General features: G+C 44.0%; 2 protein-coding genes across 2 annotated transcripts in view; one reads left to right on the forward strand and one right to left on the reverse strand.

Annotated features, from left to right (window-relative positions):
• The first annotated feature begins 466 nt into the window (after positions 1-466).
• Positions 467-4,119, forward strand: TMEM252 (transmembrane protein 252). The gene is made up of 2 exons (XM_067742419.1): positions 467-744; positions 3,882-4,119. The coding sequence occupies exons 1-2, from the start codon at positions 467-469 to the stop codon at positions 4,117-4,119; spliced, it is 516 nt and encodes a 171-aa protein (XP_067598520.1).
• A 6,956-nt stretch (positions 4,120-11,075) lies between these two features.
• Positions 11,076-19,313, reverse strand: part of PGM5 (phosphoglucomutase 5) — a 190,735-nt gene continuing 182,497 nt past the window's right edge. Inside the window, exon 11 of the mRNA XM_067744220.1 lies at positions 11,076-12,575. Coding sequence (XP_067600321.1) covers positions 12,486-12,575 — 90 coding nt within the window. The 3' untranslated portion in view covers positions 11,076-12,485. The remainder of the gene's footprint in view (positions 12,576-19,313) is intronic.

The following is a 19,313-nucleotide window of genomic DNA, read 5'->3' on the forward strand; positions in this document are numbered from 1 at the left end:
AAGAGCCTTAACAATTATCTTTTTAGGACAGAAAAAGGAAGACGCAATTAGGAAAGGACTCCCTGCCAAACCACAAAGAACAGGGTTCAGCAAGGAATGCTAATTTCTCTAGCATTAGTTTGGAATCACCCGCATGGGAATCAAGAGACTCTTTTAATCAAAGGATGGGAGACCTTCCCTCAAATAACTGGGGTCAGCCTAGGGTCCCATTCAGCTCAGAAGAGCAAGAGAGCTATGCCACGCCTTCCTGCAGTACACAATGCTGCGTTTTTAGGTTAATCAAGGATATTACAGTTACTTTCAATAGTTAATGAATAGCTTCTAAGTGCCTGCTTCATTTAATTGTCCAAAGGCCAGTTGGTCCCAGAGCATATAAAGCTGACAGCTAGCTAATGAGAGCATTCTCTCTGAGCAGGGGAAGCAGGGGAGTGGCAGGGTCAGGGAGCTGGGTTCCAAAGAAGCAGGGATGCAGAACAGAACCTGTCTAGTTCTCTGTGCCTTCGCCCTTCTGACGGGCTTCCTGATGATCTGCCTGGGGGCCTTCTTCATTTCCTCGGGCTCCCTGTTCAACTGCCAGGGGAACCTGATCCTGGCCTATTTGCTTCTGCCTCTGGGGTTTGTGATCCTTCTGAGTGGAATTTTCTGGAGCACCTACCACCAGGCCAGTGAAAGCAAAGGGGTGTTCAGCCGTGTGCTCAGACACTACGGTGCTCAGGGGGCCCTGCCCCTGGCCACAGTGGACAGGTACGTGCTGAGAAGCCAGAGGACTGGGGAGCACTGAGGTGGGGCTGAGTTCCGGAAAAGGTCAATGACTTCTAATCCACTGGCGAGCAACTTACACGTCCCATGGGGCTGTGTGTCTACAACTGAAGCTTTATTGTCAGGGAATGACTCTGGGATTAGACATTAGGAAGAATGGTGCTGCCTCTGGGGAAAACTATGAAGTAGAGGGAATTTATGCCAGAGAATAACCACCCTTCTCCCATCACCACTGAAAAACACACCAAAGCCAATTTAAGAGGCCAAACTCATTTTCTTTTGTTGTATCATGGGAGCTGTCCTTACAGGCAGGTGATGGTTAGTTATTCCTCATAACCTGGCTACCAGGTTGTAAGGAAAGCAAGTCCCAGACCAAATTCTGTCACGCAACAAATGAGCAAGCAAGCATGAAATCAGCTATACAATCTCTTCGTGAACTCAGTGAAGTCCCAGCTTTCTGTACTCTTAGGTGTTCTGATCACATATTACATGAAAGATTTCCCTGAGACAAGGCACTCATATTCCAGAGGTAATCATTGGTTAACCTTACTACCTCATACCCATTAGGATGGCTATTATCAAAAAAGCAGAAAACAACAAGGTTAGCAAGGATGTGGAAAAACTGGGAAACCTGTGCACTGCTGGTGGGAATGCAAAATAGTGCAGCTGCTCTGTGGTACGGAGGATCCTCAAAACATTAAATATAAAATTACCACTTGATCTAACAATTCCACTTCTGGGTATATAGACAAAATAATTGAAAGCAGGGACTTGAACAGATATTTGTACCCCAGTGTTCACAGCAGCATTCTTCACAACAGCCAAACTGTGGAAACAACCCATATATCCATCAATAGATGAATGGATAAACAAAATATGGTATGTACAAAAGATGGAATATTATTCATCCTTAAAAAGAAAGGAAATACTGATGCAGCTATAACATGAATGAACCTTGAATACAATACGCTCAGTGAAATAGGCCAGAAATAAGCCCAAAAGACAAATATTATATGATTCCACTTATATGAGGTACCTAGAGCAGTCAGATTCATAGACAGAATGTACAGCAGTGGTTACCAGGTGCCAGGGGAGGAGGGAATGGAGAGTTACTGTTTAATGAGTACAGAGTTTCAGCCTGGAATGATGAAAAAGTTCTGAAGATGGATAATGGTGATGGCTGCAAAACGATGTGAATGTATTTAATACCATTGAACTGTACACTTAAAATTGCTAAAGTGGTAAATTTTATGTTATATGTACTTTACCACAATAAAAAAATTTCAGTTAACCTTATGGTAAGTATCGGACAACCAAAAATCTCCTAATTTCTGGCTGAACACGGAATCATTTAGGGATAAAACCTCAGGCATCATCCTTAAGGTACAGTCTGCAAGACTCCATAAATTCTTTTATTCTCTTCATCTAAGATATTGGGTCGGCCAAAAAGTTTGTTCGGGGTTTTTCTGTAACATCTTATGGAAAACCCCGAACGAACTTTTTAGCCAAACAATATTTTAGCTACTCCATGTACCTTGAATATAAGTGATTTTTATCCATGACAGTTGATTTTTGACATGATTATGCTAATTAATAAGATACTAATTACAATGACCAAAATCCATTTCCAATGTTTATTATACTAACTGCAAGGTCTCTGGGTTTGATAAAAAATTAAAGATAACTGAAGTGATTGCAGAAGATGCTTCTAGAGTGATGGTTTTCTTTCTTTCTTTCTTTTATTTTGGTATAAATGTTAGATGATTGCCTCCAGAGTGTGAATTCCTGATAAGAATAACTGATTGCCTTTAGGATGTAGCTTAATTTACTAACACATGCATAATATTGCACTGTCTGTGCTGAAATACTTTAAACTATGGTATCACGACACCTCCCTTTTACTGCCCTTTCTGCTGCATCTAATAGATGCCCAGCCCACTCAGAATGGCTAGTAAGTCAGTAAATGGTTAAGTTACATTTCTCAGAAGGATTTGCATTCAAAATGGGTACCCAAAGGGGTCTGCAATGGTGGAATTCAGGACACTGGGAAAGCGAAGCAATGTGGGGAGACTGGGGGATGGGAGAAGTGGATGGGACATGGGGGCAGGCAGCAGTCATCCTGGAGCCTCTCAAATCACTCCAGGGAACAGCTCAACTTTCTGTCTTCAATGCCTTTACACATGTGCCCCAGGGCATAGCCTTGGCTATTCTGAGTGAAGCTCAAAGCTTCAGCTCTTTGTTTTTGGGCCTGGTAACATTGGAATGGAGCTGCGGCTACAAATGGCAGTCCCTGTTCTGTTGTGGTTACGTACCACAAACACTCCCTGTAGGCACTGGAAGGACTCACTCTATAAATACACAACTAAATCAAGCTCACCCTCCCGCTTCTTCACCTCCACGCCACCCCCAATCCCATTCACGATGGAGAAGCCAGAGGATTTAGCAGTTAGCAACACTGGGCAAGATTACCGATGAGTACATCAGCTCTGGCATGAACGGCTCCTTTAGCCATTGGCCTGTTGGCATGGAAAGGACCACGACTGAAATCTACATAAAGTTGTCAGTTGAAATAGTTTGAGAAATAAGTATGGCGGCGGGAGGAAGGGCGGCCTAGCTGATTGAAAGAGTGATAGGAAAGAGAGAAGCATCTGATATAGTTCCGGAATCTTCATGGAGCTGGTTTTCATTCATTATTTTGTTGGTTGTGAGGATCTGAGACAGTGAGTGCAATCGAGTAGAAGAGGATGTGTGTGAATGGGGACAAAAATGTGAATGAACTAAATAACTGGATAGAGAGATGCTCCAGCCAAGGCCCCCATGTCCCCTACCCCTGCTAAGGATCTCACACTGAAAGTCCCTGGTTCCAATGAGTAAGAGAGAGGGAATAGTCTGGAAAAAGATGAGTATAGAGGCACACATCCAACGGCTGATAAAGAGGGTTTTGCTGGAAGAGCAGCACATTTTTAAAAAACTGGTGATGCCAGGGAAGAACATCTGTTTCCGAATCAATGTTTCTTAACAGTTTAACTTCACACGATGTGATTTGAGAGAGGCAGACATATGCCTCTTTGGCATGAACCGCTTAAATAACACATGTATGTTTGTGGCATTTTGTCCCCCAGGCCAGATTTTTACCCTCCTGCTTATGAAGAGAGTCTTGATGCTGAAAAGCAAGGCTGTCCTGCAGAGCAAGAGACCTCGGATGTTCCTCCACCTCCGTATACAGAGATGGGCCTCGAATTTGAGGATGAAGGTGATGCCCACCCGGAGGCCCCACCATCCTATGACGAGTCTGTAGCAGACAGGGTGGAGGCAGCAACGCCACTGCAGGATGCTGAGAGGCAAAACCAAGAGTGCTGAAGCAGGGGAAGCTCTCCAGCCCTCATGACGCACCCTCATGGGATGCAGCTGCTAGTAATAAACCCAGGCAGGGACTGTGGGAGGAAAAGCCACATCAGTGATCCCACATGGGAGTCTGCAGAGGGGATGCTGCGTGTGACAGCAATGCAATTCCGCACACGTGCTTGGCCTGCAAGGGCAGAGCGGAGCCCTGGAAGGGTGTGGTCGGCACCAGGCAAACGTTTCAAAGGATCTCAACCCAGGTGAACTTTTGGACTGCAAAAGTGTTGTGAGAGCTCTGCTCCACGGAGAGCTTTTCTGCTCTCTCAACTCCTCTCCCATTACCTAGACCCCCAAAAGGGAGGAATAGATGCTGCTTGGACACCACGTACCTTCCTGTACTGAATTACCAATAATCACAAAGGGAAAGCATGCTGGCAATGAAGGGGCATTATCATTTAAATTGTGGGTTCTGCTGGCTGGCTTTGAAGTTATCCTCATTTACCGTATTACCAGAGTGACACAGTAATTCACACTGTAAGAGATTTGCCTCTGGAACCCATGAATGTTATTTTGAATGACTTTACTTTAAATACGTGTATTTTATTTCTATGTGAAAGGAAAGTGACTTCACTATTTGCTTTCAAAATGGCTCAAGTACAAAATCTTAAATGAGTATTTTAAGAATGGATGGTTGTACAAGCATATATGATAAGATTTCTTAGAGACTCAAGTTGAATAAAGAGAATACTTAAAAATTCATCATACACAGGATTCAGGAAAAAAAGAATCTGTACTAGCCATAGGTTGTATTAATACAGAATTGGACATAAATCTTGAAAAGTTTTAAAATACCCATATATTTCAGGGAACCCCCCCCTGTAAATCTCTAGGATTTGAAAGAAAGGAGACTATATTGTAGTACCTTAATCATTAACAGAAAATTCTTTGTGTCTCAAGATACAGATCCAGGCACTTTTAGACTTAGGACATTTATTTTAAAGCCCAGTGATTCCTCGTCAGCTTCATTATATCTTATTATAAGTTTTAATGCAAGAGGACAAATCAGGTGGCAGAATGGTGGGAGGAGATGCAGCCTGATGCTTTAGAGCTTGAGCAAAAACCTTCATCTCTCTGGGCCTCAGTTTCCTCCCCCATCAAGGGAGGACTTTATGTTGGGATTAATATCTAACAATCGGGGAATGCCTTTTATATCACAGGCACTGTGTTATGAACTTTTTACGCTTTTTATTTAGCCCTCGCTATAGCCTTCAGAGATAAGTGCTATGGTTATTCCCATTTTACAGATGCATAAATCGAGACTTGGAGAAGTTAAGAAACCTTTCCAACAACATACAGTTATTTCCAGGAGGGTGAAGAAAGGTTCCTAGGGGGCATGGGAAGACATGCTGACTTCACACTTTTGTGCTAGGTTGTGCTAATCCTGTCCTACTTCCTCCTCCCAGGGAACAGTTTGGACTTGTCTCCCACTTGAGGAAGTGGGCCCTAACAGGAAGTGGAGCCCCAGGGTTGCAGCACTATCTTAAAGAGAGGCAGCAAAGGTTGCTTTAGGGTTAACAGTCTGGCTGCTCTTTTAAAATGTAAATAAGCCCTCCGTTTTCTGCCTAGGAGCTTGGCCCTCACCTCCTGGTGTAATTTCCTTTCATCTGATTCTTATACTGTTGATGAAAGATGGTTCCTAATGATAATAGACAGCCTTGGTGAACGGGCACAGGAGGGCTTTGGACAGCGGTGGGAAGGATGGAGAGCTTTCAAGAGGATAAGGGTTGTAGAGGTAGGATGGGGCCTCTGTAGCCTCCTCTTCCCTGTTATTGCTGAGTGCTCAGATGAAGCATGTCCTGACAAATACACAGGAAGCCATAAAAGGAAATCCTGGTTCCTTTACACAAAGCAGGACTTTGGGCATCTGTGATTTGAATCCTTGACATCAAGAACATAAGTGGACATGAAAGTCACTCATGGTTCTCCAACAGGAAGGCGGTTATTTATTAGCAAGGCGATTTATTATTTCTCTCTTGTCATCTCTTTCTATTCCTCTACTGAGATGGTTATCCTGAAATTTTCCTTGGGGTCTGAGCACATTCACTGACCTGAACAAGCTCTATAACTGGGCTATCGTCCAGAGTTTGAATTTGTAATAGATGGTTTTTCCAACTACTGGTAGTCATGTGAGACAAATGTAATTTTGGTTTACATAAGAAAATTGTTTTAATCTCTTTCCTGCAATAAATTTTGTACTTAAACTTTCCCCTTTTTTGCTGTTTTGTATCAGAAAAAAAATCAATAGAGGAGCGTAAGTCAAAATTTTATTCTCCATGTGGAACACAGCATCCAGATGAGTTAATCTTTTTGCAGAGCCTAACATCATTGAACATCAACTATTGAGTTAGAAAATGAGCCATGTGCCTTTCATAAAGAAATACGACTAAGAGATATTTATTGCCTTTTTTTAAAAAAAAACAAATGTACTCTGAAGCAAGCATCAGAAACATGGTTACTACCCACAGCAAATCCTGCCTTTGAGAGGCCTACCAATTAAAACCCACTGGGCGAGTCAGACAAAAGTGTCCTGTTGCCCACAGATTGGGAGAAAATATTTGCAAATGATGTGACCGACAAGGGATTAGTCTCCAAAATCTACAAACAGCTCATGTGGCTTAATATCATCAACACAAACAACCCAGTCAAAAAATGGGGAGAAAACCTAAATAGACATTTTTCCAAGGAACACATACGGATGGCCAAGAGGCACACGAAAAGGTGTTCAACGTCGCTAAGGATTAGAGAAATGCAAATCAAAACTACAATGAGATTATCACCTCACACAAGTCAAAATGGCCATCATCAGAAAATCCACAAACGATAAGTGCTGGAGAGGGTGTGCAGAGAAGGGATCCCTCCTACACTGTTGGTGGGAATGTAAATTGGTACAGCCACTATGGAGAACAGTATGGAGATTCCTTAAAAAACTAAAAATAGAACTACCATATGACCCTGCAATCCCACTCTTGGGCATATATCCGGAGAAAAACACGGTATGAAAGGATACACGCACCCCAACGTTCACTGCAGCACTGTTTACAACAGCCAAGACATGGAAGCCACCTAATTGTCCATTGACAAAGGAATGGATAAAGAAGAAGTGGTACATATATACAATGGACTATTACTCGACCATAAAAAAGAATGAAATAATGCCATGTGCAGCAACATGGATGGACCTAGAGATGTCATACTAAGTTAAGTAAGTCAGACAGAGAAAGAGAAGTATCGTATGATATTCGTTTATATGCTGAATCTAAGAAGAAGTGATACAAATGAACATATTTACAAAAAGAAACGGACTCACAGACTTAGAGAATGAACTTACGGTTACAGGGTGCAGGGAAGGGTGGAGGGGAGGGATAGTTAGGGAGTTTGGGATTGACATGTACACACTGCTATATTTAAAAAGGATAACCAACAAAGACTTACTATATAGCACAGGGAACTCTGCTCAATGTTACGTGGCAGCCTGGATGGGAGGGGAATCTGGGGGAGAATGGATACATGTATATGTATGGTGGAGTCGCTTTGCTCTGCACCTGAAATTATCATGACATTGTTAATCGGCTATACAATATAAAATGAAAAGTAAAAGAAAACAAAAAGTGTCCTGTTGTGATTAATGAAAATTCATTGGCCACCCCTGGAAGATTCACTCAGGGGAAGTAGACATTGTATCCCCTCTTCCTCCTGAAGTTTACAATCAATTTAATGGTGATGAATCGAGAACCACGATACTGTGAATGGCAGGCAGGGCACTTAGACTATGAGAAAGTGCAGTCTTTACCCGTTACCTCCTCTGAAATGTGGACGGCGGGGTGGCGGGCTCACGTGTCAACAAGGGAAGGGAAATTCTCAGAGGCGATGACTCTCCAGTGTTTTAATCTTATCACATCTAAGGAGCCACCTCCACCCCCAGAAGATAAGCATGACGAGGTCAGTTATAGAACACGCTGTGCTGCATCTTTTGCACACCTGAAATGTAGAGTATACTTTGGGCCCCTCCACTCAAAAACTCCCACTCGTATCCATCCTTTAAGATTCTACTTAAGCACACTGTCTTTGGTGAGGTATCTCCCCAGGCCACCTATTTTGTAAGGCACACACTAGGTGCTAAAAGACGTGGGAAGATGATACAGACATGGGTTTATACCGCATCCCTTCACCATATTCTATGCTCCGTGACATGACAACTTAGGCTGATGCACATACCAAGTGGGTCGTCAGCCGCATGAACCGTCCACTGAAGACGTTTCCAGCTGGTCGGAGTGGAGCAGGCATTCTGCTAAGCTCTGCCGCCTCGGATAATCTCTTGCTGTTTGTAACTTCTGAAGAGCCAAAGACTGATTTACTGGGAGTTACCTCATTTCCAAAGGCGTGTGATGTCTCAGCCCCTTCACCACTCAGGAATGGAAATCTCTTCAAGGCAGGTGTCTGGGATATCAGGGTCCACGTGTTTGGCGAGTAGCCGGTGGGTAATCAAGCAATAAAATGGAGTCATCTGTTATATCACTACGAGTTCCCGCAGGTGCATTTCAAATTCCCCACACCCGCCACAAGCCGTGGCTGATGGATGTGTTGCCAAGGTAAATCCTGTGCCTTACACTGAGCCACGCTGGCCAATCAGAAGTCACCATGCCATTAACCCTGTCATTGCCTGTATTACCTGCAGAGAACACTGGCTCAGTGTGGCCAACTGTCAGCCCATTGTGCCACCACGGGATTGGTCATCAATCTGAAGCTTCCTGTGCAGAAAGCCTTCATGTCTTGTGCAAGCCCTTCAGCCTGCAACATCACGCAGCACTATTTGCGCCAAGAACACGGTAGATGTAGGCTGCACCTTGGATCAGCAAGATGGCTAAAAGATCTCATTTTAATAATGGCTGTCTATCCATTTCCAAGCTCAGTCAATAAACTCAAGAATCATAGATGAGGCAAAACAACTTTTTGATCTAGGGGACTGGCTGACACAGCAGATTTCACATCCTCGGTCCCCTCCCGCTAAGCGCCTCCCTGGCACACATACACACACATTTCCAAACACTCCCTGGGAGGGTAGCGGCACTGCCCTCTTTGGGAATCACTGCATTATGTACACTGGTGCTTGTCATTGCTCTGGAAGCATGTGGTGCAGTGAGTGGACACCTCAATCCTAGCCGATCACAGGAGTGGCCTGACAGCTGCCATACTCTATCCACAGTCCCTCCCACGATTCTCTCCTGTGGTCCCCACAACATTCGTGGACCTCTCCAGTCATCTACTCCTAAGAGAGACTGGTGGCTGAAGCTCTGTCTTTAAGAACCAAAGAACATTATGTGCAGAACGGTGACTTCCTGTCTTTCACTTCTCCCGAGGGTAAGGCAAGAGGATGTGCATGTATAGCTCAGCAAGAGAAGCTTGACTTTTATGTAAAGCAGAATTCATACCTTGGCAGTGTGATATGAAGCAGGCTCCAGAGGCAGGCTGTGTCCTGAGCCACTAGAGAACCTTCCCTTTTGCAACCTCGCTGAGAAAAAGCTCCATAAAAATAGGTGGCTGTGCAGCTGCTTCTTTCCGCAGCTGGGCCCAAGAATTTGCTTCGTCTGGTATTTATAACGTGTCTGCTTCAGCCCCACTCATGCCAGCCAACCTCTCACTAGACCCAAAGCAAGCCTCTTCTCCAGCCATCCTACCCCTCCACTTCTAGTCTTTGTTCTTGCTACATTCACCCCTGGTGAAATTACAGAAATGGTTACCAGGCCCAGGAAACTCCACTCTTTGGGAAATCCCTTAGGTGCTAGTGCCTTCCATCTCTGAGTCAGTCTCTCTGTGTATTCCCACAGCCGGTTGCTTGTGCCGCTGCTGTAACCTTCATGTCTACCTGATTCATTGTGCATGTTAGCCATAGCCTCCCGTTCCCAAACTACAAACTCACAGAAGCAGGGATAATATTTTATGCATCCGTTCGCTGCACCAAAGAAACCCAGGACTCTGCATAGAGTAGTTGTTCAACTGGTGTTTGCTGAATGAATGAATTATATTTGTGTTGCTGGACACACATGACTCCATACTGAAATAAAGAAACAGGATTTTAAAATGAGGATTAATTTACATTTGAACTTCAAAGTTCGACATGATGAAAAGTTCAGCAACTTGAGAAACAATATTGAAAAATAGGCTTAGCTGTCTAAGCCTGAGTGTATCTAGTTGTGCTGTCATCAACCTCCACTTTCTTTTTTTTTTTAAAATACATTTGTTTATTTATTTTTGGCTGGGTTGGGTCTTCGTTGCTGAGCGTGGGCTCTCTCTAGTTGCAGTGAGCTGGGGCTACTCTTCGTTGTGGTGCGCAGGCTTCTCATTGCGATGGCTTCTCTTGTTGCAGAGCACGGGCTCTAGGCATGTGGGCTTCAGTAGTTGTGGCACGCGGGCTTAGTAGTTGTGGCACGCGGGCTTAGTAGTTGTGGCACACGGGCTTAGTTGCTCCGCAGTATGTGGGATCTTTCCGGACCAGGGCTCGAATCTGCACTGGCAGGCAGGTTCTTAACCACTGCGCCACCAGGGAAGTCCCATGGACCTCCACTTTAAAGATGATGAGAACCAAAGCCACAAGGCAAGTTGTATTCCATTGCTGATAAACTTCATAACTAGTTCCTTAGAATCTCAGCGCAAAGCCACCCTACTATTATTTTGAAATCAAGACACTTGTGATGAAAGATTAGATGCCACGTTCGTTTCTTCTGACGCCCAAAGGCAGTTTTGAGCACTTTGCCTTCTCTGTTCCATTTATTTACTAAATTCCCAAGATCATAATGATGAATACCAGCCCTTGCAAGTGTTCTGCAAGGCAGACTTATCAGAAGAGTGACCAATACTGGAGTTTGTCAAATGGCAAGACAAACAAATAAGCAAAAATCCACAATTCTTGTGTAAGGTTGAAATCAGAAATTTCTTTTTTATTAGCTACTAAAGGTCCTAGCAAGTTTCTGACAGAAGCATAGATAGAAAATGGAAACAAATACCTTGCTGGGAATGTCTCTCTGCTTCCCCTAATCTTGACTACAGCAATAATGCATTTCTGAACGGTCAAAGCGTACCATGTTATCTGTGCCAATGACATGATAAGTGGGTGCGTTCCCAAGGAAGCAAAACATATGCAAACAGGTCCTGTGCGCCCAGGGTTCTGGCTGAGGACTGACGGAGGCTGCCAGGGACACAATATCTTTTTTTCTGGGCAAATAAAGCCAGCTGTGACCCTCTGCTTTCCAGCAGGGGACCCCACCCTCCCTGCCGTCTCATCAGGCCCATCACTGTGCCACCAGCAAGGTTCTCTTCCAGCATCCACTTCATCTCCTACTTTTACAGCATTTCACTGTCTCCTTTTACAGCCATGACCAGTAAGATCTGAACTGTGTCCAAACAAGTGCATGAAAACAGGCCCTTATTGGGAGATAAGTTAGCAGAGTGAGAAAGTCAGAGAGACAGCCAACATGGTGGTATTTTGCCTTCGCAGCAGGAATTAGTATCAACTCATGTACCAACCCACGTGATATAATCAAGACGGGGCCCGAAAACGTTCAGCATTCATTCTCAGAGTCCTGCTAAGAAATGACCTCCCACCTGTGTAATGAATGGCTGAATTTGAAGGAATGCAGCCTGCTTAATAGCTAGTATTGGTATTATTTACAAAATAAGAGAGAAAAACACCCTTTGATATGTTTTGTTGAAAGTGTGTCATTGTGGTTTGTAGAAAGCTCTTGAAGATGTGAAGGGGGTGGCATGGGGACTTTGGAGATGGGAAGGAGGGTGAGTGGCCATCAGGTGGTTGGTGGGCATGAGGTGGGCTATTAGGAGTTCTACAACTTTCACCCATGGGAGACCTGACCTGGGATGAAAAGTTAAATCCTCCCGCTGCTGAGGAGAGCCTTCTTAGGTCTGTCCGGGAGCACGTGGGGCTCAGGGTCAGCTGACTTCTGGCATTGCACTCTCCTCCGTTATTCCAGAACCTTCTCTCACCTGACGCCAACGATGCACAGATGCCCTGACTATTCCCAGCCCCCTGATTCTCTCTCAAAAGGGCAGGTTCCCTTGTGTGATAAAGCAGATATCAGATGACAGTGCAGCTTTCAGAGACAACCGAAGACCCTGTTGCATTTGCAGAAACTGACTAAAACCCAAACAAAACAGACATTTTTTTCTTTCCCCACCTACCCCGCCCACCACCAAATCAACCTTTGTTTTTTTTTCAAAGTCATAAGAGGCACAAACAGGTAGCAAGAAGGCATGAGTGAAGCGTCCCCCGCCGAGCGCGTTCTTTTGGCTGTGCTGAGTGATCTGTCCTCCGTTCAGGTGATGACAGTAGGGCCCCTCCGGCCGGTTCTCTCGTGAATCTGGGATATTTTCAGCGCGATGGCTATGAGAGGGCTTAGCACTGCCTGGAAAAGGAGGAAGAAAGTCTGTGAACAACTCGAGTCAGTCACAGGAGGGCTGCAGGGATGGGCTTCTATTCCAAGCATCTGGATTCGGTTCTGATTTGTGGATCTGGACACCTGTTCGCTGGTCCCTGGTTTCCTCTTCCGTAAGAGGAGACTCAGTGGGCGGGCGGTTAGGGAGAGGAGAGGCAGCAGTTGATCTCCAAAGTCTTACCTGGCTCCCACACACATTGCTCTAAGATAGGAGCTTGCACAACCCAACTACGAGAGTATTGAAGCATTTCGGGAACAGAGCGCTGTGAATCAAGGAAGTTCAGAAAACCCCCCAGTCTTCCTCTGCTACATTCCCTCCCCAACACATACCCGCCCCCCGCCCCACCCCCCCCCGCCACACACATGTGCGTGAACTTGAGGAAGAACACTCATTCTACATCCTAAGTCCATGGACCTGATGAACCTACTCTCCTGATGTTTTGGAGAAGACAGACCAATCCATCAGCTAGCGCTGCAGAGAATAACAGCTCATTTCTTCCCATCACATAACACAGTGGCTCATGGGGCACCTCAGCGTCCCCTAGAAGGAGGTGGGGAGGTTTGGAGGCCTAGGAAATAGATTCTTGGAAAGGTGAAGGACATGAAGGGGAGTGAGAATCACGTCTTGCCCTTTAGCTGCTCATCATTTCATGAGACTCAGGCAGCGTTTTCCAAAGTGAGAGCACACACCACTCAAGATGATTTTAGGTGGTGCAGGAGATGATTTTAGATGGTGCATGGGCATGGCACCGGAACACTGAGAAAGTAAGTCTATTTTCCATTCTTCTTCAATCCTCCTAATTTCATCAAAGAGAAAATCTATTTGCTGCCAATCTTTAACACTTTTACCAGGACAGAGCATGCCTCAGGCAAGAGTTACCTAGATAGAAGGTAATATCATTGTATTTTTTATTGCATTTGTTTTTTATGATGAATTTTATTTATCAAGGGATGCTGTTTTATTTATCAAGGGAGTTTACCTAGGGATACTGTTTTTTCCTTGGAGAGCACTGATGTAAGCTTTCTAGAATAAAAAAATAGATTTAAGTGAAAACAAAGTTAAGTCCATTTAAAGATGAATACTAATATAGGGGTACTGGCAGAAAAGAAGTTTGGGAAATACTGGCATAAGGGGAAAAAAGATATCATATTGAGGAAAATAAAACCTGTATTTTTGGAGGGGAGAGAAAGATTCTATTACTTGCAACCTACACGTATTCCTAACAGATAGAGGGACGGAGGGAATGCATGCATTCTAATCAGACAGCAAGAGCCCAAGCAAACACCCAGGGCGCCAGAAGCACAAGTAGCCCAGTTGTCCTGAGTGGAGTGTGGACACAGGGCATTCCTGAGCCATAAGTGAGCAACACTTGTTTGGAGAGACCTAACCACCAGGGCCAAGTGTAAGGTTTTAATTCATTAGGTAAGGGGAGATGTTGGAGGTTCCTGAGCTAAATGTTGACACTGTCAGAACTGTGCTTTGGAAAGAATGCTCTAGCAGCAAGTCTCATGGTTTAATACATTTATGGCTAAATGTATTACATTATCTCACTCTATAGAGATGACGAGATGAAGCAGCGCAGATGTAATCCTGGGAGCCAGAAGAGAAGTGAAAATCTAGAGCCTTTTCACAACTACACAAGCAAGTGCTGCTTCCTTCTGGTTCCACGTCCATCAACTTGATACACAGAAACAGAAGCATTTCTTTTCCTTTTAATAACCCAACTGGTGCCCAGAAAAATTTTCCACTGGCACATTTTGCCAGGCCCTGTTCCACAGGATGCCCACAGGGCAGCATCTGGATTCTTTAAGGGCCAAGCACCCACTTTGTATAGATGTCAGAGTATTAGCTTTCCTCCTCTTCCTGTCTTCTCTCCCCTCTTTCCTTCTTCCCCCCTTTTCGGCTATCTAAGTCTACATAACACCTATAAGAGAGGTAAAGTGAGGACAGAGAAAGAGAATAAAGCTAAAATCAATCACTTTGAGGTCCTGGAGGATGAATAAAGCTAAAATATCCTATCAATTTAAGAAAATGCAGTGAAACTGAATTTGAAACCCTAACCCTGACCCTCACTTTTTTTAAAACCGAAAATTAAGACCTATTTTGTTTGACAGCATTGTAAGTTTCAAGATTAAGGATTTTCTACTCCTTACCTTTAAGTGGTGGTACCTATTGGCAAGAGGGTAAGGGAGCACAGCTGTAACCGATACTGTAAACACTGCAGGTGTTCTGTTAACTGATCTCTGCTGAACTCTACAGATGAACCTATGGTGCCCATTTCTTCTGTAAACCATCCTGACTGAGGTCCACTGCACACTGGATGTCTGTGACCAACACATGACTCTCTAACATGCTCAACTGCTTCTGCCTCTAGCAGTTATGTGCTTATTAGGAGTCAGTTACGTTTGTTCCTAAATACGTTAATGCCTGTTGTACTTGTTATTGAAACTATGAATTTATTAAATTATATGTAAACCACGGAAATGTGAGAATAAATAGGAAGAGTTCTTTCTATGAAAATTAAGTTGAATGTTTTGGAAAGAGTTAGATAATGGTGATTAGCCATGCCTGTCCAATTAGATGTGAGTGAGATGCTGTAAAGTACTGGGGAGAATTTTTTAAAGTATAGAACGTTCTTTTTGCAGATTGCCTCACAAGTGGCCTTAAGTTCCCACTGACAATAAAGAAATTAAAGGTGAACATTACAGATTATGAATTATGAGTGGGAATCTTTTGTAGAAAGATAATCACAACACCAAAGAGTATGCTCATATTCAAAGAAAAGGTGTTGGACCAAAATTAAAAGATTGACAAACAAACATACATTTATATGTTTTGTGCTAAAAAATAGAATGGTCAAGATATGTGTACATTTAATTACCCCTTTTAACTCTCTTTTTGGAGTAGTGAATTAAGTACTTGTCCCTTATCCTGACCATGTCAGAGAAGAAGGCTTCCATGGTAATTATGCAAACTGAAAGGAAGGAAACACATTTTTGGAAATTCTCCATGAGGAAGACCTTGAACATGGGAACTCCCACCCTGAGCAAAGAGTTCCAGGCCAGCCTGACACAGAAGCTGTGGAACAATCTGCCCTCAAGAGACTGTGAGGGTTTGGGAAGAAAAACATCAGTGATGATCACCATGGACTGAATACTACTGAGGTCCTTTCACACATTTTTCAGGAACCCAGAAAGTCTTCAGATGCTTGTAGGATCCTAGGGAATTCTGGGAGAGATCCCTAAAAGTGCCCAAGTTTGAATTTTTTTGCCAGCCTTGTGAAATGGGAGCTTCAAGTCATAATTTAAGGATCATAAAGTATTTGTTTTTCTTGCTTGAGTGTGCATGTGAATGTGTGTGTGTACACAGGATGCATGGTCTAGAATGAATGGTTACACCATGAGAGCACGAGCTTTGTCTAATTTAGGGCTAGAAAAGTGCTGCTACTTCGGAGGCATTGAATAAATATTGGTGGAATAAAAGCATGCTATGTCAGTTTGATGAAAAGAAAATGATGAGGCTGATAGAGACTTCTGTGGCCATTCATGAAGGGCACTCTGGGTGAGCCGGAGGGTCAGTAGTACCGAATTTTTACTGTCACATTTTTCTTTAGAAATCACAGCTTTGGTACGTGTGACTCCCAGATACTTTTCTCATTTCATCAACCACTCATCATGGAAAGGAGAGAGAGGGAGATTCATTTTTCTGAAGCAATTGGAAAGGCCCTCAGACTGGGGAGTGAGAAGAGGGGTAAAAAATTAGAAGCCTGCGGATGTGAAATTTCTGAGAAGAAGCTGGACACAGAGCTTAAGAAACAGAGAGGAGCACGGGATGATGTAATTTGATTCTTTCGCGTGACAGATGAGGAAACTGAGCCCAGAGAGGAGATGTGATTGGCCCAGGGTCACACATCTGTTTGGTGGTTGAGCTGGGATAAGAACATAGTGATTCTTCCTCTACTGCCCTTTCCATGCTACAATTCTGAACACGAGACCCGTGAATGACAAGGAAAAACAGAGCGGACAAGATGAGCCTAAGAGGAGAGATGAAGAAAAAGTAGGATCGTCATCCCACTGTACTAGACCAGTCCCACATCAGATGAGGGGTCAGATAGGACTGATTAGCCATCCCCACTGGCCAAGAACAGGTGGACAGTGGGGAGAAGAGCATTTCCGGTTTTGTGAATGTATTAGACGTTCCAAGATGACTCTTGGTGAATGAAGGAAATAAACTAATAGAGACTATAATCTATTAGAAATATAGCATCTTTTTTGTAACTCCAGTGCTTCTTAGAGCGCTTGACATAGCTTTTCTACACTCAAGAGTAGGACGCAGAGAGTGCTCATCCTGCAGCAAACGGCATCGGCAATGCCTCCATTCGAGGGTGCTCACACCGCGGCCCCATTCAACCTTGGAGGTTTGGGTGGCTTTTGCTGTCATCTCAAGTTAATAAGCCTAGAGAGGGAAATGGAGTCTGCCTCTATTTCAAATTCTGATACTTAGCTCCTCATAGATTTTTTTGCATTGGTTTTGATTTTTTAAAGTATTGCATTACAATATTTATCTTGAGTACTGAATTTTTTGGCACCCCCTTAAATTCTACACCCTGCTAACCTCAGCCTCATCCTAGCCCTGTGTTAGGCTTTAACCTGTTCATACCCGCCCCCCGCCCCAAGGAAAGAGGTTTCTTCTTTCCCTTTCTTTTTCATCTTCTCTCTCCTTTTATATTGTTGTTGTTTTGATTCACATTCATGCAAATTGGAGCCATAAAAACAAGCCCCTAACAAATGAACTTCTTACCCTGACCGGCAATAGACAGGAGAGGTGCAAATGATCTGAATGTCACAAGACTCAAAGTAAATAGTTAACGGATTTTTTCTGGAGAAAAACAAATGCTAACCAGAAACACAATCACTTATTAAGTCATATTTGTTCGAATCTGTGGAGGGAGCCCAGGGCTTGGCTGGTCCCAGTGAGGACTGTGCATCAGGAGAGTCAGAGGAGTATCCATGTGGGAAGGAGGGCGTGGGGAAGACGGTACTTATCCTGGTTCATGGTGTGAGGCAGGTACTAAAACCTAGAGAATGCAGATCATTCAACAACATGAAACACTGCCATTCCAACATCCATAAAATAGGGATACAACAAATGCCACGTTGGCCTGATGCTTGGAGGCAACTTGCATCAACACGCCTGCTCGGGTTAAAGATGAACCACCTTTCTCTCATGATTTCATTCAAACATTCATTTTTAGTCCGTGTGCTTAGTCTAAGGCAGCGGTTCTCAAACTTGAGTGTGTAGCAGAATCACCTGGAGGGCCTGATAAAATGCAGATTGCTGGACTCCTCCCCTGGAGTTGCTCATTTAGGACATCTGGGCTGGGGCCCAAGAATCTGCACGTCTAACAAATTCCAGGTGATGCTGATATGCTGGTCCAGGAACCACACTTTGAGAACCACTGTCCTAAGGAACGCCCATGGATGTGCCTGTCAAATGCCTTGCTCCAGCTGGAGCCTAGGTTGCCTTGTTTGTTCACATGGTCCCACTCCTTGGCCACAGCTGACTGGACCAGGAGTAGGTCCCTGACCTACAGGCAGCTGATCCATAGGCTGGCCAGTGACTGAGCAATAGCCTGAGGCAAAACCTGAACCAGCTGATCAGATTTTTTCTGATCAATGTTTTTAAACTGGTAAGTAATGAAAGAATAAGCCAGCCAGCAGTGGGAGCTAAATTAACCACGAGGTTATAATTCTACTAATTATAGAATTAGTACTATAGTACTATAGTACTATAATACTAATCACAAGGGCATAAGGCACCGGGGTAATCCAGGATTACGAGAAAGCAGAGATTCTGAGAAATATGAAAAATTCTAAGAAATTTAGAAAAGATCTTGGAGAAATAAAAATTAAACAGAGCAGAGGGAAATAATAAAGAGTTGGGAGAGAGAAAAGGATGGCGTACGTCGCAATAATCTCGAAAGTAAAGATCCACTAACTCCTGCCAGGCGGGCCTGAATCAATAACTTGCTCGAGGTCTAGTGTCTGAGACCTGGCCCTACTCTTGGATTTCTTGAGTTACCTTTGGTCTGTTTGTGCACTAAAATAAATCAAAATTTGAAAACAACAAAATCACACTAATAAGCAAACCCCGAGTATGTTTTTCTTGGATCATTTTGAGGAACCATCACTATCCAGCTTTCTACCACCAGTGAGAAAAAGCTTTTTTTCCTCCTAAAACTCAACCTCTTGCAAATTGAAAGTAACTTCCTCACCAAATCAGCTCACGGCACCACCTTCCCCTTTCCGCTACTAGCAGATCCCACCAATCTCTCCATCAGCTGGGCTGGAAGTGCACTTTGGTGAGTCTTTCTCTTTTCCCCATATCTAAGCAGTCCCACACTCCTTCTCATCCCATGGCTCCTCCCTTTAACACAGTCCCCTATTACCCCTGGCTTGCAGGAGTCTGCTAGCTCTTCTCAGGCTCACCAGAGTGCACTTTTAGGAACCCTAATGTAAAAGTCCTGGATGGTTTCCTAAGCCTAAGGTCTGCCCTCGCAGTATGGCTGTCAGCTTCTTGACAGTTGGGTCTTACCCTCTGTGGTAGGCAGAATACTGCCTCAACCCCCAAAGATATCAGGTCCCATCCCCTGCAATCTGTGAATGTGACCTTATTTGGAAAAAGGGTCTTTGCAGATGTGGTTAAGT

This window comes from Pseudorca crassidens, chromosome 7 (assembly GCF_039906515.1).
Source record: "Pseudorca crassidens isolate mPseCra1 chromosome 7, mPseCra1.hap1, whole genome shotgun sequence".
Classification (NCBI taxonomy): domain Eukaryota; kingdom Metazoa; phylum Chordata; class Mammalia; order Artiodactyla; family Delphinidae; genus Pseudorca; species Pseudorca crassidens.

Excerpts from the sequence above, each read along its gene's own strand:
- TMEM252 (XM_067742419.1), top strand. The coding sequence starts at position 467 with ATGCAGAACAGAACCTGTCTAGTTCTCTGTGCCTTCGCCCTTCTGACG. Across the intron at positions 745-3,881 it reads CCCCTGGCCACAGTGGACAG|GCCAGATTTTTACCCTCCTG; the intron begins GTACGTGCTGAG and ends TTTGTCCCCCAG.